The sequence below is a fragment of the Lissotriton vulgaris genome, chromosome 2_1 (genome assembly GCF_964263255.1).
Source record: "Lissotriton vulgaris chromosome 2_1, aLisVul1.2, whole genome shotgun sequence".
Taxonomy (NCBI): domain Eukaryota; kingdom Metazoa; phylum Chordata; class Amphibia; order Caudata; family Salamandridae; genus Lissotriton; species Lissotriton vulgaris.
Window position 1 is genome coordinate 16,392,842 of NC_141687.1, and position 14,488 is coordinate 16,407,329.

Below are 14,488 nucleotides of genomic sequence, written 5' to 3' on the forward strand. Positions count from 1 at the left end.
GGATGAAGGAATCATCTTACGAGGACACCTCATCGTCATACCGGAAAGTCTCCAACAGAGAGCCTTAAGTTTAGCGCACGTGGGACATCAAAGCATGGCCAAGACAAAAGCACGTCTAAGGAGCAAAGTGTGGCTTCCCGCCATGGACAACCAAGTAGACGCCATGATACTGTCCTGCCATGCTTGCACGATCACGGGCGGAGATACAGCCCCAGCACCTGTTATCACGGAGGAAGCACCTCAGACACCCTGGACACACCTCAGCATAGATTTTGGCAGCTTTACGGACGGAAGACACATGCTAGTCTTAGTCGACTCGATCTCAAAATTCCCAATAGTTGAAGTCATATCATCAACTGCGTTCCCGCAAGTCAAAGGGTGCTGAGCCGCGTCTTCGCAACGATGGGGCTACCGGAGGAAATCAAGTCCGACAACGGACCCCCTTTTCAAGGGAGAGAATTTCAGTCATACCTGGAGACCCTTCGGATCAAGCACAGAAAAATCCCCCGGCTGCGGCCCCAGGCAAACGGGGAAGTTGAAAGACTAATGCGAACACTGAACAGAGCACTCCGGATTGCGGTGGACAACGGGGAGGACCCGGAAATAGCCCTTGACCAATTCTTAGAAGCATACCGACAAACGCCCCATTCAACGACAAAGTGTGCTCCTGCCCATGTGCTGTTCAAGCGGGCACCCCTGGACAGCATCCCGACCGATAGCACTTGGGTGCCAGCGGAGAGAAATGCTGAGACCATTCAAGCCAGGAGACAGAACACCAACACAAAGGCATGCGAACATCGTCATGCCAAATAACCCAACCTAAAAGAAGGAGACTTGGTGGTCGTCAAAGACCGCCATCCAGGATGGAAATTCCGAACTCCGTTCGAGTCGGAAGTGTGGAGAGTGGACAAGATCCAAGGGACAATGGTAACGGCGAAGCGGAATGGACAAGTAGTGACGCGGAAAGTGTCATGCTTCAAGAAAGTAACCGAGACAACTGGAGGACAAGGAATCGAAGAAGGAACGGAAGCTGGGGAATATGAAGATCTGGACCTCGGCAGGAGCACCCCAATGTCAACAGTGATACAGCAATAAAGAGGGGTCCACCCAGGCCGACACCACCGAACCCTGTCGCAGAGCAAGGTCGACCAAGGGCGACTGGTGTGGGTGAAAGCACTGGGGCAACCCCGGCCGGGGTTGTCGAGCCACCATGTGCCCGAAACCCAAGATACAGTCTGAGGCCCAACCCGAGACCTAACCTGCGTCTGAGAGACTTTGCATGGACATCGCCATGAAACAAGATCCGGCGTCTGCAGCGTGAACAGAACTAAATTGAAGGAGGGATGTAGAGAGCCACTCGGGCTCTCTCCTACATTGTATCCCTTTGCCTGCACGCACGCACGCACACCCCGGGGCGGGCTCGCGCCGGGGGTATAAATAAACATGCGGAAGACTGCTCGGGGTCTTTCCGGCTAACCCTATGACCAGTGTGTGTGTAGTTATTTCCTGTGTCACTCACCCACGTGCGAGGACTTGTTGCAGCGCCACATGAAGCACGCTCCAGTTTTACCATATAGTGCCCCAGGACCATTCTGTCTACACCTGAAGCATGAGACCCTGATATGGCCCCACCAGCCAGCATACAGAGTGGTGTTAAGTTGACAAAACTGTCTTAGTTGTTCTTTTAATGTAGTTGACCCTAATGCCTCTCTGCTGAAATACAAATTATTTCTTCTGCGACACACACGAAGCTACAGCTCTGTCCCACAGCCCCCATTCTTTCCTTGCACAGGTCACTTCTCTCACCTATTGAGAGATAGCTAACCACAAGAACACGGAACTCCTCACATTAAGAGGAACATCACAATGTACTTGATGGTGGGGGCTCCTTCCTCGCTTTCAATTTATTATATTTTTGCTAGCTTAAAGTAACTAAAGACGTGTACATGGCGTGAGATGATGACCTATGACCTTTTCAAAGTTCTGTTTTTCTTATAAAGATTCAGCGAAGTGACGCATATTGGTGCTGAGAAATGTCCGAATTGTGGTATGATTGACAGTCAAAACCTGTGACATGCTGGACTTGTGTCCAGCCTGTTCCTCCTTAAATCATTATAAAGGAGCTGCCACAGTCCATTCGACTGACTACCTCGCAGAAGGGACCCCTTGGGTCACAACGCACATGTAGTCTCCCTCAGCCATCATCTTTGGCTGAAGCTATAATACTTATTGTATTTTGAAATGGTCTCTTTCTCTCTCCTCTGCATTGCTGTTATTCTAAACAGTATTGCAATCGCGTTTACCTGCTCTCCAAGGTTGCATATTTTCTAGTGTATTCTGAATGGCATTTCTCTCTGCAACGGTTTCATTGATCATGAAATGCATTATTTTAACATATATCCTTCTCAGTGCTATTACTTAGAAATATATTTCTCCCATCGCACCTATCACGAAAGGTATTTTTCTTCTTGCGTTCTTTCATGTATTGTGACAGTTCTCTCTCTTCATACATTATCATGAAAAGTATTTCTCTATGATTTTAAGTCTCATCGCAATTGCGCGTCTTCTGCTCTCCAAGACAATCAATCAATCAAAACATTTGTAAAGTGTGCTACTCACCCGTGAGGGTCTCAAGGCGCTGAGGGAGGAGCAGCTACTGATCCAACAGCCAGGTCTTGAGGAGTCTCCTGAAGATCAAATGAGCTGTTGAAGATCTTACGGAGTTGGGGTGCGATGATGGAGCTCGCATTGTTGTAGATGTGGTGGGGCAGGGGTCTGATGGTGAGCTCGAGTGGAAGGTGTTCATGGTCTTGAGGGGTCTTCGTCATTGACATGGTTCCAGTAGGTCAGGCAGCCGGTGTGGCTGGGGGCGGTGAGACTGGGGTGTTGGAGGTTGTCAGAGAGGTCTGGTTGTTGAAGCGGTCGTGGATGTCTGCGATCTTGCCATGGATGAAGGTAGCTAGAGAGTCAGAGGTCTTGTGATGGCGGGATGTCGTTGAAGCTGGAGCTGGGGTTGGCGAGTTCCTTCACGATGTTGAAGAGCTCTCTGCTATTGTGTGCGCTGTTGTTGATGCGTTCCTTGAAGGAGGTACTTTTGGCCGTTCGAATGAGTTGGTGGTGTCTGGGGCTGGCAATCTTGAGGGCTGCATGCTTGTCCAGTGTTTGCTCGTGGCGCCATTCCTTTTCTAGTCTTCGGCAGGTCTGCTTGTATGTCTGGAGGTCAGCGATGAACCAGATGGCTCTCCTGTCGGTGCGTCTGTTTGAGGGTTTATTCATTGGGGAGAGATTGTTGGTGCAGTCGTCGATCCATTGCCTGAGGATGTGGGCGGCTGTGTCGGTGTGGTCAGTCGGTGGGTCTCGGGTGAGGGTGGTGATTAGCTGATCTTTGGTGACATTGTTCAAGCTGTAGTGGAGGATTTTTTGCTGGTGGTTTTCTTCAAGGCGCAGTGGATGCAGCGGTGCCAGTCCAATGGAGTTCGGTAGTGTGGCTGATGGAGACGTGGCTGCTGGTGGAGAAAATGGGGCCGACCGAGCTGATGGCGTCTGTGATGGAGTCGATGAACCGAGGCCAGGGTCCGGGGGGGTCTGTACACGAGGGTTCCTCTGAGGGTGGTGTTGGGATCGATGTGGATTTGAAGTGCAGGTGTTAGGCGGTGTTGAGGGTGTTTTCGGTGTTGGTTGAGATTCTGAGGGTATTTCTGTGGACGATGGCGATTCCTCCTCCCGGCCTGTTGGTGCGGTCCCTGTGGGTGATCTTGTAGCCATCCAGGATGGTTATGGCAACTTTGGGTGCCTATGAGGTGTTCATCCAGGTCTCCGCCAGGAAGGCGATGTTGGGGGAGTATGAGTCGAGCAGGTCCTAGAGTTCGACGGCATGCCTGTGGAGGGAGCAGGTGTTGAGCAGTATGCATCGGAGGTGGCTGTGGCCTGCATTGGTTAGGGGGGTGGGGTGGGGTGGGGTGGGGAGCAGGACATGCTGGTGTACACTGGCTGGTGAAGCTGCAGATTAGGCAGGTGAAGGGACTGTGGGTGTGTTTCGGGGTAGACTTGAAGCAGGCAGTAGATCGGCCGGCGTGGAGGTTGGCGTTGTAGCGCGTCTGGCATTGTGGTGCTTGCGGGGGCCATGGTGTCTGGCGCTGGGCACGGTCCAGGCGCAGATGGGCACAGACGGGCTTGCCTTAGGCATGCCAGCGGTGTGACCGGGCATCGGTTGGCATTAAGTAGGGGGGAGGGACGGGACCAGAGGTAGGGTGGCAGGAGCGGGACTGTGTCGGGGGTGGGGCCGCACGGGGCAGCAGCGGGAAGAATGCACAAGAAGAAACCAGTAAATTACAGTGATTACAGTACAGAATACAGTTTAGAAAAGGAACACAGAGGCCAATTAAAAGTAAATAAAAATGAGTGAAGGGGTTTAGAATGCAGGTGGGGATGGTGGGTAGGCAAAGAGGAGAAGACCACCTGAGGCGCTCTGCTGGCGCGAACCCTGCTCGACGAGGAAGCCCTGGACCGGAGCAGAGTGAGCTGCAAGATGGAGCTGCTGGGGAGTGCTGGCCTGGACCAGAGGTCAAGGCTGTTGCAATCTTGACACTGTTACCTATGTTTAATATATTCACAAATGTGTATCCTCTTGTTCCTGTATTCCTGTTGTTCTAAAAGCATTCCATTATATGCCTTTGTTCTATTTCTAACACGAGTCCTCTGCCATTTAGTCTTTTCTAAGACACAGCATCTTATTACATTATAAAGTGTTTTCTTTACGCTTCTTGATAAAGTAGTTTCAGTGTAATAAAGCATAACATTCCCTGATTCAATTCCAGTCACTCACACGTGTGTTTTCTCATATTATGAAGAGGCACTCCCGCAAATTAAGCCGCCCTGGTCCAGTGCCCGAGACCATAAAATGTCACCATCCAACACCTCCCTCAGATTTAGCTCTCTGAAGGACTCTCAGATCACCATGAGGCTGTCCCCTTGTCCAGAGTAGTGTCAGCTCAAATGCGTCCACCTTAGTAAAGAACCGTCCGAAGTCTTATATGGGCTTGTCTGGAGTACGTACAAAATCCTGAGCAGTGCTGCCATTTTCAATATGGCCACCTCCCCCGCAGCAAAAGCGGCAGCGACTGCCAATGTTTCATGTCTTGCTCCAGTCTTTTGAGTAGGCCTGGGCGGAGAACTCTGTGAAGAGACCTAAAAACTTTGCAAGAGCCGGAGTGCATTTGGTCATGCCGTTCGCATTGATTTTCAGCGCCAGGTGTTTGTTCCGTGTTGTAAAATGCACAAACTGCACCATGTGCAGCGCAAGAGGATGTTGCTTCTTTCTGCTGCTTGAGTAGATTTTCTACCCGAGTGGCAGCTTTCTCAATGCGAACAGATTTTTCAAAGCGAGCGATTGTGACCGCTCACATTGAGAAACCCGACCGCCTGCGTTGAGAAATCTAGCCGGGAGATGGATTTTCCTTGCTTGCCAACTTGGCCTTGGCTAGCACAGGCAAGGGGAAAGTCTTCTCTGCTCAGCAGAGCGGAGTTTTTCGTAACTCTGCATGCTCCGCAGAGCGCAGAAATCTCTGGCGAATGAACCTGAGTTCACCGCCCAGGCCAACTTTTGAGCAAGTGTCCCAGAATTGGGAGCCTGGATATTTAGTAATCCAGATCCCCAGATATTTACACTGCTCTGCCTCTACCCGTAGCAGCCGTGCGAGTGTCTCCCCTTAAGGAACAATAAAGAAACAATAAATATGGTGTCAAGGATAATTGCTAGCGCAACCTCGAGGATTCCCAACTTAATCTGAAAAATCACGGTGCTCCAAGGGAAAAGAAGCGCCACCACCACACTCGATATGTTGAGGAAAACCTCAATCACCTTCAATAAATGCAAACCCGAGCAACCAATATTCAAAAACTGATGTACGAGTACAAAATAGTCTTTGTTCTTCGTAATGCCGGTACACACACGGTGGAGTACCCTCCTTTGGAAGTGACCGCTAGATACAGGCATTCACCTTCGGACTTATGGAATAAACCGTACAATAAAAAGAGGAGTCGATTATTAACTTATCATAGAATTACTGAAGAACTGGTGTTGACCCGTCACGTTTACTTATCATGAAATAGATGGATGATGACGGCAGCCCTGATGAAGTCAGAGGTGTATGTACCGAACTGACGAAACACGTGTTGGCTACAGACGTTACCAGAGTGATTATCAAGTGTAGTGAGAACACCAAGTGAAATGTGAAGGAGAAACAAAGAACGAAGAACCAAGACTATTTTGTACTCGTCCATCACAGTTTTTTAATCTTGGTTGCTCAGGGTTTGCATTTATTTAAGGGAACAAGAAAGATTTGTCCCAAGTTATGGTAAAGCCTAAATGGTCCTCAACTATGCAGAAAATATCCAGTGTCCAGTGTTGGGACCAAGTTTGCCAGATATAATAACATTTCGTAAGCATAGATAGATAAGCACTCATCTCTTCCATCACCCCCAGCCAGCCAAGACCTGCGTGTCCAGATGCACACATTCCGCCAAGACTTCTCTTGCCAGAGCAGACAACATCGGTGAGCGTGGACACTCTTGACGCATGTCTCTTCTCACTCTAAATGCCTGCATGATTTGGCCATTAATCTGCCTTCTGACCGTAGACCGATCATAGAGCAGTTTGACCCACCTGATATATTTGGGGCCAAACCCCATCTTAGCCAGCATCCGAAAGAGGTATGCCCATTCCACCAAGTCGAAGGCCTTATTTGCGTCTACGAGGCAATCACCCGTCCAGCGGGAAAGGACCCCGCCAAGTTGTTCTGTGGTCTTCTCAGGTTCAGTCTGGTTGCGCGAGCTGGCAAAAATCCATTCTGATCCGGGTTTACCAACTCTGTCACCACCACCATGTGTCTGGTCGCAGGGAGTTTAGCCAGGATCTGGACATCTGCGTTAAGCAGTGATATGGGCCAATATGAGTCCCATCTATCTCTGAGCTTCCCAGACTTGGCTCCCACTCTCACTTATGCCGTGTGCACCCGCTGTCCCCCAGGGCTAGCTCACACTCTCACTTATGCCGTGTGCACCTGCTGCCCTCCAGGGTTGGCTCCCACTCTCACTTATGCCATGTGCACCCGCTGTCCCCAAGGGCCAGCTCCCACTATCACTTATGGCGTGTGCACCCGCTGTCCCCCAGGGCTGGCTCACACTCACTTATGCCATGTTCATCCGCTGTCCCCCAGGGCTAGCTCCCACTCTCACTTAAGCCCTGTGCACCCGCTGTCCCCCAGGGCGAGCTATCACTCTCACTTATGCAGTGTGCACCTGTTGCCCCCCAGGGTTGGCTCCCACTCTCACTTACGCTGTGTGCACCCGCTGTCCCCAAGGGCCAGATCCCACTCTCACTTATGCTGTGTGCACCTGCTGCCCTCCAGGGTTGGCTCCCACTCTCACTTATGCCATGTGCACCCGCTGTCCCCAAGGGCCAGCTCCCACTATCACTTATGCCGTGTGCACCCGCTGTCCCCCAGGGCTGGCTCACACTCACTTATGCCATGTTCATCCGCTGTCCCCCAGGGCTAGCTCCCACTCTCACTTAAGCCCTGTGCACCCGCTGTCCCCCAGGGCCAGATCCCACTCTCACTTATTCCGTGTGTACCTGCTGCCCTCCAGGGTTGGCTCCCACCCTCACTTATGCCATGTACACCCGCTGTCCCCAAGGGCCAGCTCCCACTATCACTTATGCCGTGTGCACCCGCTGTCCACCAGGGCTGGCTCACACTCTCACTTATGCCATGTTCATCCGCTGTCCCCCAGGGCTAGCTCCCACTCTCACTTATGCCCTGTGCACCCGCTGTCCCCCAGGGCCAGCTATCACTCTCACTTATGCAGTGTGCACCTGCTGCCCCCCAGGGTTGGCTCCCACTCTCACTTACGCTGTGTGCACCCGCTGTCCCCAAGGGCCAGATCCCACTCTCACTTATGCCGGGTGCATCTGCTGCCCTCCAGGGTTGGCTCCCACTCTCTTTTATGCCATGTGCACCCGCTGTCCCCAAGGGCCAGCTCCCACTATCACTTATGCCGTGTGCACCCGCTGTCCCCCAGGGCTGGCTCACACTCTCACTTATGCCATGTTCATCCGCTGTCCCCCAGGGCCAGCTATCACTCTCACTTATGCAGTGTGCACCTGCTGCCCCCCAGGGTTGGCTCCCACTCTCACTTACGCTGTGTGCACCCGCTGTCCCCAGGGCCAACTCCCACTCTCACTTATGTCATGGCTCGGGTATGCATGGAGCTTGCGTGTTACGAATGCAGCCCAACCCGCCCGCTGCCTCTGCTCTTCATCCTAATTGTGAAGGTCTTCCAGCTGCAGGGTCTGGCGGACCACACCTTGGCCTCCCGACTCCTCACAGCAGTTTGGATGGGCCCGACGAGCCTCACGCCAGTCAGGGTTGCACTACAGTACCTGCTGGCCAGTTTCCTCCGTTCAGGGAGCCTGGGATAAGGCTTCCGCTCACCCGCTCTATGCCCGAGGGTCACAATTTCCTCCCAGTGATTCTCAGGCACTTGCTGGCTCCAATCAGGCGCAGCCAGGTTCCATCTTGCCTGCTCAATCTCGGTGGCTGGCACCGCAGCAATCATTGACTCTGCACCTCTCTTGTGGGTAGCTGGGCCGCAGGTATCCCCCTTAGTGTCACCGGGTTCTGCTGCCCCCTTGGCTTGGTCAGGTGATTACATTCAGGATTTTAAGATCCAGAGTCTACGATGTCTGCAGGAGCTCTGTGTTTTACGTCCTACAGGACGGACGGTTAGGCCATGCCTGAACACCACTGTTGAGACGTTAGATCCCAACGTACAGCGCAACTTACGGCGCACCCTCAACTTTGGTTCCCAAACAAAAACATTCTTCTCCTTCTATTGATGACGAACCACTGTTTCTGTACATATTGTCTTCCACTTTGTCACCTTGCGTCCTTCGCTGTTTTTTTTACACCTGTCACTCGCGCTGTCCCTCTTTGTCTCACGATCACCAAGTGCACAAAGCCCCCTCGGGTTGCCACAGCATTTTATGCCAACAGTGCTTCCACAACTGTCCTGTATAAAATGTTTTTAAATATATGATGCTACATGCACTTTCTAAAAAACTTGCTATTGAGAGTCTCTCGTTCTTTGGCGATCTTGTAATGTCTTGTACATACACATATATTTGTCTTTCCCATTAAATCCGATTGAGATATTGTTGCTCTTACTACAGATACACCCAGATCTCAATTCGGTCTATGGGTTATACTCCTGTTTTTTACTACTACGAGACATTATATCAAGCATGTGCCTCATGTGTACTCAAACCACATATACATAAAAAAATGGTATAATAAACATTATTTTTCTTATATTTTCCCATAGGGAGATCTCTGCCACTGTGGTGCAAAAATTTCTTCGTAGAAACTTTACAGTTGTAAGGAAAATGCTACTTACCCAGTATGCATCTGTTCTTGGCATGTAGAGCTGTAGAACCACATACTATGCATAGATTGCCATCTGGTGTTGGGCCTGGACGCTTGCACTTTGTTTTTGATCTACAGCTCATATGCCTCGAACGGTAAATGTTACTTACCCAGTAAGCATCTGTTCTTGGTATGTAGATCTAAAGAGTCACATGTGCCCTCCCTCCTCCCCGGTTACCGGTATCTGTTCCAGTACTATCTTACTTAGATACATACATATGGGCATCTCTATTCCACTCTTACTTACACCATTCTCACCTTCTGTGGGAAAACAGTGTAACAATGGAGTCGGTGCCCATGTGCGCTATCACCGAAAGGAGGCGTCACCTACCTCGCGACTGGAAAGACTTCTCTGAAGGAAAACAAAGCGCTAATGTCCGGGCCAAACACCAGATGGCGATATATGCACGGCATGTGATTTACAGCTCACATGCCTCAAACATTCCGTTTTAGATGTCCCCAACCCGCGAACTGTGTACACTTTTGAATAAATCTACACTCAGAAATGGTGAATGGCGAAAAAGTGTAGGCTTACACATGGCCCCAAGTCTCCTCCATCTACAGAGATGCAATCCTACCTCGTGTACCTGTGTCCTTCGCTCTCTCTGTTTGGCTGATGCTGCTGACAACACGCGCTTCGTTTCTGTGCTGCCACCCATGTTTACCAACACGTGGTACCGTTTCCTTATCTTCGGCTCTTGTAAAATCCCCTTATCCCACCTCCTGGGCCACATTCATGCTTATACAAAACTTTCCAAATAAATACATAATCTTGATGCAGGGACTGGACCCAGTGAGCTCTTGAAGTCCTAGAGACCCCGGGAGCGCCTCACCTCTCTCCTCCCCCTGGACTCCGGTCAGCAGTGCATAGAAGATATGGTAATTCCTCTCAGCAGGGTTCTGACGAACCACCCGGTTCTGAAACACACAAAATGTCAGAGGCAGAGGAGTGAGGCAGAAGCATGGAGACAGATCACAGAAATATTACAGGAATATGACGGGGGAGGGGGGAGATTAGGGTACATGGTATGAAATGGAAGGGGTGAGACTCGTCGTATCCCCTTAGGACCAGGTATGAAGAACCAAGGACACCAGACCAGAGAAGCCTGTGGAGGGGTGGAAGAGGAAAGAAATCAGCCAGGACCGAGGGGGTTCACCAGTGCACGCGGAGTGAGGTGGTCCAAGAATGGGCATGGACTGAGACGACATCAAGGCGCCTGCAGATGCTGACAGCATCAGTACTCACCTTTTCCAGTAAATCTGTACAGGTAGGTTAAGGACATAGTGGTGCTTTTGAAGTATACACCATCCTTACTGCTAGGTTTGAACCTTTGACCTCTACATGAGCCGAATATACAAACCAATTAACAGGGGAAATCTTGATATCCTGATGTATATGCAAGGGCAGGAATGACCCAATGTCTTGATGTATGAGGGAGGGCAGTATCTGCTCCCGATGCCGCAGTGTATGAGTGAGGGCAGTATCTGCTCCCGATGCCGCAGTGTATGAGTGAGGGCAGTATCTGCTCCTGATGCCGCAGTGTATGAGTGAGGGCAGTATCTGCTCCCGATGCCACAGTGTATGAGTGAGGGCAGTATCTGCTCCCGATGCCACAGTGTATGAGTGAGGGCAGTATCTGCTCCCGATGCCACAGTGTATGAGTGAGGGCAGTATCTGCTCCCGATGCCGCAGTGTATGAGTGAGAGCAGTATCTGCTCCCGATGCCGCAGTGTATGAGTGAGGGCAGTATCTGCTCCCGATGCCGCAGTGAATGAGTGAGGGCAGTATCTGCTCCCGATGCCGCAGTGTATGAGTGAGGGCAGTATCTGCTGCGAATGCCACAGTGTATGAGTGAGGACAGTATCTGCTCCCGATGCCGCAGTGTATGAGTGAGGGCAGTATCTGCTCCCGATGCCGCAGTGTATGAGTGAGGACAGGATCTGCTCCTGATGCCGCAGTGTATGAGTGAGGGCAGTATCTGCTCCCAATGCTGCAGTGTATGAGTGAGGGCAGTATCTGTTCCCGATGCCGCAGTGTATGAGTGAGGGCAGTATCTGCTCCCAAGGCCACAGTGTATAAGTGAGGGCAGTGACTCGCTCTTCGCTCTCAAGCCGAGTGGTCACTCCCCAGTGTGTGTGACGACACCTGGTATCGTTGTGCAGCGCTTCCTATCACTGCCTCGTTATTATTGCCTGCAATCTGCCTCGCTAGCCGATTTTTGCTCTGCTTTCATTTGAAATCGCCGCTTTAGCTCTGTTTTCATTATAAATTTGCCAATGTAACTGTGCAGCGCTTCCTACCACTGCCTCGTTATTATTGCCTGCAATCTGCCTCGCTAGCCGATTTTTGCTCTGCTTTCATTTAAAATCGCCGCTTTAGCTCTGTTTTCATTATAATTTGCCAGTGTAACTGTGTCTGTGTTTGCGCGTTATCCCCCAGCGCTCCGCTGCCATTTTGTTTGTTGTTGTGGTCATAGTAAACCCGCCCCGCCTCCCAGCTGAGATGCCCTCGCCCCTCCCCCTCCACTATCCATATATGACAGCTGTTCCCGCGCGCAGCGTTTACGCGCAGCGACCGCGCCCCAGCCGCACCGAAGGTGCGCCAAAGGTAAGCCCGTCTACGCCCGTCCGCGCCTGGACCGCGCCCAGCGCCGGACCCCCTGGCCCCCGCACCACCCACCCCTCCCGCATCACTTACAATGCCACCACCCTCCTAGCCCTTAACCCCGGCCGCTCCCCCAACTGCATCCAAGCTGCTCCTGGACAAACCCACGGTCCTTTCTCATGCAACTCCTGCAAATTCTACGGCAACGTCCACAACTCAGCTACGATCACACCACAGAGACCCGACCCCAACCACCTACAATGCATCTTGCTCAACACCCGATCGGTCCACAGGCACGCCATTGACCTATGGAATCTACTAGACACCATCTCTCCGGACGTCGCCTTCCTAACAGAAACATGGATGAACGCCTCTTCTGCCCCAGACATCACCATTGCCATCCCTGAAGATTATAAGATCATACGCAAGGACTGCACCGGCCACACAGGAGGAGGAATCGCTATCGTCCATAAGAAATCAATCCGCATCTCAACCAGCTCAGACGCCAATCTCGCCAACTCCGAACACCTCCACTTCCAGATCCACATCGACCCCAAGACCACACTCAGGGGCACCCTCCTTTACAGACCTCCAGGACCCCGCGCTCAATTTAGTGAGGACATCACGGACTTCATCACTCCACACGCGCACCCCTCCAAAGATTACATCCTTCTGGGAGACCTCAACTTTCACCTTGAAAAGCACAACGACCGCAACTCCACCACCCTTTTGGACAACCTCGCCAACCTCGGACTTAAACAACTCGTCACTTCCCCCACCCACATCGCAGGTCATACACTCGACCCTATCTTCACCTCCAGCAATCATGTCTCCTTCAGTCACACCACGAATCTCCTTTGGACTGACCACAGCTGCGTCCACTTTACCTACAACAAACCCAAACCGAACAACCACCCCCAAACAACTCTGCAAAGAAACTGGAACAAAATCACCATCGACCAGATCTCCTCATCGCTTCTTCTTAACCCCCCTGCCCACTCCTCAAATCCCGATCAAGCCGCCTCCAACCTCACCCTATGGTTATCCAACAGCGCCAACATCCTAGCACCATTGAAAAAACGACAAAACAAACTCGGCAGCAAGAAGGCCTCTTGGTTCAACGATGATCTTAAGAAATCCAAGAAACTCTGCCGCTCCCTTGAGAAGGCCTGGAAAAAAGATCCAACCACCAGCACCAAGGTAGCCTTCAAAAACGCCACCCGCTCACACCACCAACTGATCCGAAAAGCCAAGAAAGCCGCTTTCAAGGACCGACTAGATAACAACGCCCACAACAGCAAAGAACTATTCAATATCGTCAAGGAATTTACCAATCCCACGGCCAACTCCAACGACATCACCCCCTCCCAAGCCCTCTGCGACTCCCTAGCCTCATTCTTCCACAACAAAATCGCAGACATCCACAACAGCTTCGACAACCAACCCGTAGACCAACCCACCCAACCCCCTGCAGGACCCCCACCTCCCTTGAACACCCTCAACGACTGGAACCCAATCTCCACTGAGGACACCATCCGCCTGATGAACTCCATCCACTCAGGATCCCCAACTGACCCATGCCCTTACCACATCTTCAACAAAGCAGACTCCATCATAGCACCACACCTCCGAGATGTCATCAACTGCTCGTTCAACTCCGCCACCTTCCCGGAAAGCTGGAAACATGCCGAACTCAGCGCCCTCCTGAAGAAACCCACAGCTGACCCCACCGAACTCAAAAACTACCGCCCCATCTCGCTCCTTCCATTCCCGGCCAAAGTCATCGAGAAAGCGGTCAACAACCAGCTCGCCGCCTTCCTTGAAACAAACAAATCCCTCGACTCCTCACAATCCGGCTTCCGAACCAAACACAGCACTGAAACCGCCCTCATCGCAGCAACAGACGACATTCGAACCCTCCTGGACAATGGAGACACAGTCGCCCTCATCCTCCTTGACCTCTCCGCAGCCTTCGACACAGTCTGCCACAGCACCCTTCTACAGCGCCTCAAAAACATCGGAATACAAGGAAAAGCATTGGAATGGATCACCTCGTTCCTCACCGGAAGAACCCAGAGAGTCCGCCTTCCACCATTCATATCAGAGGCCACTGAAGTCATCTGCGGCGTACCCCATGGATCCTCACTCAGTCCCACCCTCTTCAACGTATACATGAGCCCCCTCGCGGCCATCGCACGCCAACACAACCTCAACACGCGGATGACACTCAACTGATCCTTTCACTCACCAACGACCCTAGCACCGCCAAAACTAACCTTCACGAAGGAATGAAAGAAGTTGCCGAATGGATGAAACACAGCCGTCTGAAACTGAACTCAGACAAAACAGAAGTCCTTATCTTAGGCACCTCCCCCTCTGCCTGGGACGACTCTTGGTGGCC

The 14,488-nt window shown here is 51.7% G+C and overlaps 1 protein-coding gene across 1 annotated transcript in view; it reads right to left on the minus strand.

The window, feature by feature from the left end:
• LOC147729472 (unconventional myosin-X-like) overlaps nt 1–14,488 on the minus strand; it is a 763,954-nt gene that overhangs the window by 385,921 nt on the left and 363,545 nt on the right. Inside the window, exons 7-8 of the mRNA XM_086954339.1 lie at nt 10,729–10,742; nt 10,316–10,400 (exon numbers count right to left, since the gene is read on the minus strand). Of these exons, the coding sequence (XP_086810465.1) occupies nt 10,316–10,400; nt 10,729–10,742 (99 nt within the window). The remainder of the gene's footprint in view (nt 1–10,315; nt 10,401–10,728; nt 10,743–14,488) is intronic.